At 33.2% G+C, this 4,391-nt stretch overlaps 2 protein-coding genes across 2 annotated transcripts in view; both read right to left on the bottom strand.

Moving 5' to 3' along the window:
- The window catches only part of LOC128249423 (protocadherin gamma-C4-like), a 5,592-nt gene extending 1,896 nt beyond the window's left edge, over window positions 1-3,696 (bottom strand). Inside the window, exons 1-2 of the mRNA XM_052972995.1 lie at window positions 3,121-3,696; window positions 7-1,440 (exon numbers count right to left, since the gene is read on the bottom strand). Of these exons, the coding sequence (XP_052828955.1) occupies window positions 7-1,384 (1,378 nt within the window). The 5' untranslated portion in view covers window positions 1,385-1,440; window positions 3,121-3,696. The remainder of the gene's footprint in view (window positions 1-6; window positions 1,441-3,120) is intronic.
- A 163-nt stretch (window positions 3,697-3,859) lies between these two features.
- Window positions 3,860-4,391, bottom strand: part of LOC128249405 (uncharacterized) — a 15,471-nt gene continuing 14,939 nt past the window's right edge. The window contains exon 4 of the mRNA XM_052972938.1: window positions 3,860-4,192. Within this exon, the coding sequence (XP_052828898.1) occupies window positions 4,071-4,192 (122 nt within the window). The 3' untranslated portion in view covers window positions 3,860-4,070. The remainder of the gene's footprint in view (window positions 4,193-4,391) is intronic.

Here is a 4,391-nt window from a genome sequence, read left to right as displayed (position 1 = left end):
TGAATGTGTCTTTCGTAAAGTGTGGTTCTACATCATTCACATCTAACACTTGGATTGACAGATCTTTATCAGTTTTCAGAGCAGGTAATCCTTTATCTTCACACGACACAGTAAAGTGATAATGTTCCTCTGTCTCTCTGTCTACTGCTTTCTTTAGAACTATTTTATATTCCTTTGATCCCATTGACTGTAGTTTGAATGTGTCATCTTTGATATGACAGTTCACCTGTCCATTGTGTCCAACATCATTGTCAGTGACCATCACATAAGCAATGAAACTACCAACTTTGATATCTTCCAGAATGGTAGCTGTGTTGTGATTCTGTGTAGAAATAAAATTCACATCAATGTTTGGGGGATTGTTGTGTTGGTTGATGACATTTACTATAACAGTAGCTATGGAACTTAGTGGGGGACTGCCTTCATCCCTTGCTTCAATGTATAATTTATATGATTCTTCTTTACCAATTTGTAATTGTTTAGCTAAATACAACACACCAGTGTTTTCTTTCAATACAAAATTATTCCTTATTTTATCAGGAGTTTTTCTACTAAAATAGAAAGATATTTTACCATTCCTACCAATATCTAAATCACTGGCAGACAATGTGACTACTGGAATATTCTTTTTATGCTTATGTTCAATAGAGACATTGTAGATACTTTGAGAAAATTCTGGTTTATTATCATTTTCATCTTCTACAGATATTTTCACATTTAAACCAGATTGTTTTGGTGGAATTCCTCCATCTTTAGCAATGACTTCAATATTGTAACTGTCCTCCTTTTCTCTGTCTAATTTACCCTCTAATATAATTTCTAATGATGATAAACCATCAGCTTCTTTGGAGACTGATAAGGAAAAATATCTATCATTTCTTAGTACATATGTAATCAAGCTGTTCTGGTATCCAATATCTTTGTCAATAGCACCCGGGATAGTTTTCTTCATACCTTTACCATCTCCTTCCCTGAAATGCAGAGTGATTTCTTTCTCAGGAAAATCAGGCTGATGATCATTGATGTCTTCTATTATGACTTTAATCTTTAAGATCTTCATAAATGTCTTGGATTTGTGAACAGCAACTTTAACAATTTCAAAACATTCTTTCTCATAACTACACACAGACTCAGCATCCAATGTCTGAACAGTGTACAGTTTACCTGTTTTCGTCACATTGAACAACTGTTCTCCCTTTTGTTGGAGTTGACTAAATGTAATTAAATCCTTATTTTTTAAGAAGGGGTTGTCTGATTCCTGTAAGTCAGTAGCAATGTCCCCTACATAAGTATAGGGATTCTTCTCTTCTTCAACATGGTAAGTGATATCTTCACTTAGAGAACAATCGAAGAAAGTCAGTAAAACGTAGAGAAATAGCAACATTCCTGATCTTGATATTAACGCAGTATCCAGGAAAAAGATGGTTTATAATATTAAACCTGAAACAAAAAAAAATATGTATCTTATATCAACAAGAAATGTATGGATTTGCAAACCAAGTCTTCGTTCATAAAAATATTTTCAATGAAAAACAGAAATGCTAGTATTCTTAAGATCATGTACAAGTGGACAGGAGTTATACAACCAATTCTCACCAAATTTAATTATGTATATTAAGATTCAATGATTCATAGAATTTCTGAAGACTTTTAGAGTAAAAGTGGCACTTATTTTCAGATAAGCATTCTGAAACAAACATCAATCTGTCTAATTTTGAAGTAAATTAACTAAAGATGAGAAAGGTGAATTGTGGGCAAGATGATATAAATATTTTGGCTGTCATTTTACAATGGAATCTTAGCATCAATATTTTTACAGGTCAAACTACAAATATTGAATGGAACTTTGAGTTATTTCCCTTAAATAGGACAAGCAATTTTAAGAAATTGAGCAATTTTCGATGAAAATATGCTTAGTTATGTAATTTACACGCGCACAGATGCGCGCGCGCATGCGCGTGATTAAGAAGTTTGCTTCCCAATCACATGGTTTGGGTTCAGTCCCACTGCATGACATCTTAGACAAGTGTCTTCTACTATAGCTTCAGTCTGACCAAATGCTTGCGAATGGACTTGGTAGATAGAAACTGAATGAAAGAAATCCATCATGTATATGTGTATGTGTCTCCCCTTCTCTTTATATTACGTGACAGTTGTAAAAGAGTGACACTGTTATACAAGCAGTGGTGTTCATTTCCAATCATCTATTAAAACATGTCTGGCCAAGAGGAAATATTACCTTATTTGGAAATAGGTGAGGTTTGGCAACAGGAAGGGCATTAGTCCATAGAAAATCTGACTCAATAAACTCTTTCTGACCCATAGAAACATGGAAAAGTGAATGTTAATAAAAGCATGATGACAATGATCAAAGAATATACTAGAAAATGTTGGAAATACTTCTGGGTTTAAAAACAATCATTTACTAATCAACATTGGCCATATTTGTACCTTTAATTCCTTAAACACATTTCATAGGCAACAAGTATGAACTATTACATCGTGAATACTGTTCAGTGACTGAACAAAGGGAGCGAATCCAAAGCTATACTCATCAATAACTCACACAAAGCAATGAACATTTACATCACACACACACACACACACACACACACACACACACACACACACACACACACACACACACACACACACACACACACACACAATATACTATCACAAAAATAACAATACTTTTTAACTGATATTCTTTTTCTTAATTAAATTTCTTATATGAACCTGAATTGCAATATATATATGTGTATATATATCCCAGACACCCGCTTCTATATATGTAGGATGGTCTAAAGCCATACAATGTCTGAGTGGTAGATGAAGTAAAATTGAAATAAAAAAAGACAGACAAGATAAAAAGTGTGAAAACACAAGACCACGGAAGATACTTTGAGCAGTATGCTAGTAACTAGGATTGAACACATTCACTTCATTCTCTGTTTTTCACAATCTATTCCATAACCAACTTATAAAGACATTAAATGAGAAGAAACACAGATCTAATATGGCCACCATTAGAATGTTACATTTTGATATTATAATATGGTTATATATGAAATCATTATTACACACAAGTGAATAAATAACAAGGAACAACAAACTTACCTTCATTGTGTAAAATCCTTTGTTGTATAAACTGTGACTTGGTCCCAATGTTCTGTTGTTAATGGTTGTCTGTGTCACTGCTGCTATGGTGTGACAATGGCTTCATGTTGATGGAATAGTGTTAGTGGTGAGTCAGTGGGGAACCAGCAGTTCCTCTCAGTCTTCCTTTGTGGATGTGTGTTGTTTAATGCTTGTGTGTGTGTGTGTGTGTGTAAGAGAGAGAGACAGAGAGAGAGAGAAGGGGGGGGGGTATATGAGTGATGCTTACTCTAGCCTCACTCAGAAGTGATGCTTTCTCTAGCCTCACTCAGACAAGATGTGTTTCCCCTCCACAAAGAAAGGAAAGAGAGAACACACACTATCAGCTCCACTACCAGTCAGCCATAAGTCTATATAACACAAACATGTCTGATATAGAGAGAGAGACTGACATAGAAATGCTTAGAACAGAGAGGTTATATTAACAAAATATGGCTGACATTAAAGTGTGTCTGTGAATTAGAAAGTAAATATAATATTTACAATAATAGTTAGTGTCTGTCTGACCTAATTCTAAATTAATTCTCCTATTTAGAATATAAAATGGAGAAGTTAAAACTGTGAAATAAAGTATAATTTCTAAAATGTAATATAATCATTTTACAACTGAAATATATGTAATACAATTATCTCATATTTATTGCTTAAAATATTTTTAATCTTAAATTGTATTTCACAAGTAAGAATGTCAATCTATAATTTATTACAGTAATTCCTTTATCTTTGGTTTACCTAACAATACAGAGTTATAAATTTATTCCTCTTACCTAAGCAGTAAAATTATTGTCTCAAACACATACAAAGATATTCAGTCATATGTGGGGAAATATTATTATCGAACTAATATATTTGTGTTGTTTTAAATGTTGTAGGGTGATATTATTTCTGGTGTGTCATCTTCTCAGTCTCACTTAAATGGCAACAACATCTGGTGTTGAAGGTAACTGTCTCTCTGGAGGTTTCACATATCTGTCTTGGTAATGGTCTCTCTCAATGGTGCTTGATACATCAGGTGGGGCACCACCATAGATTCCTGAAACACATATACATCAAATAAACTTATTACAGAATTCACAGAGACAATAATTATTAACTGACTTTGGTGATCTGTAAAACAGCTATGATGAACGAATTAATCTCATCATATAATTAGACATGCACTTGAGTATACCTTTTAACAATTAACTACAAAATACAAATGGATTTATGTATTTGGGTAATAAATTTAATTC

Source organism: Octopus bimaculoides, chromosome 14 (genome assembly GCF_001194135.2).
Source record: "Octopus bimaculoides isolate UCB-OBI-ISO-001 chromosome 14, ASM119413v2, whole genome shotgun sequence".
In the NCBI taxonomy this organism is placed as follows: Eukaryota; Metazoa; Mollusca; class Cephalopoda; order Octopoda; family Octopodidae; genus Octopus; species Octopus bimaculoides.
Note: the sequence above shows the minus strand (reverse complement) of the source record. Positions and strands in the feature narration are given on the sequence as shown.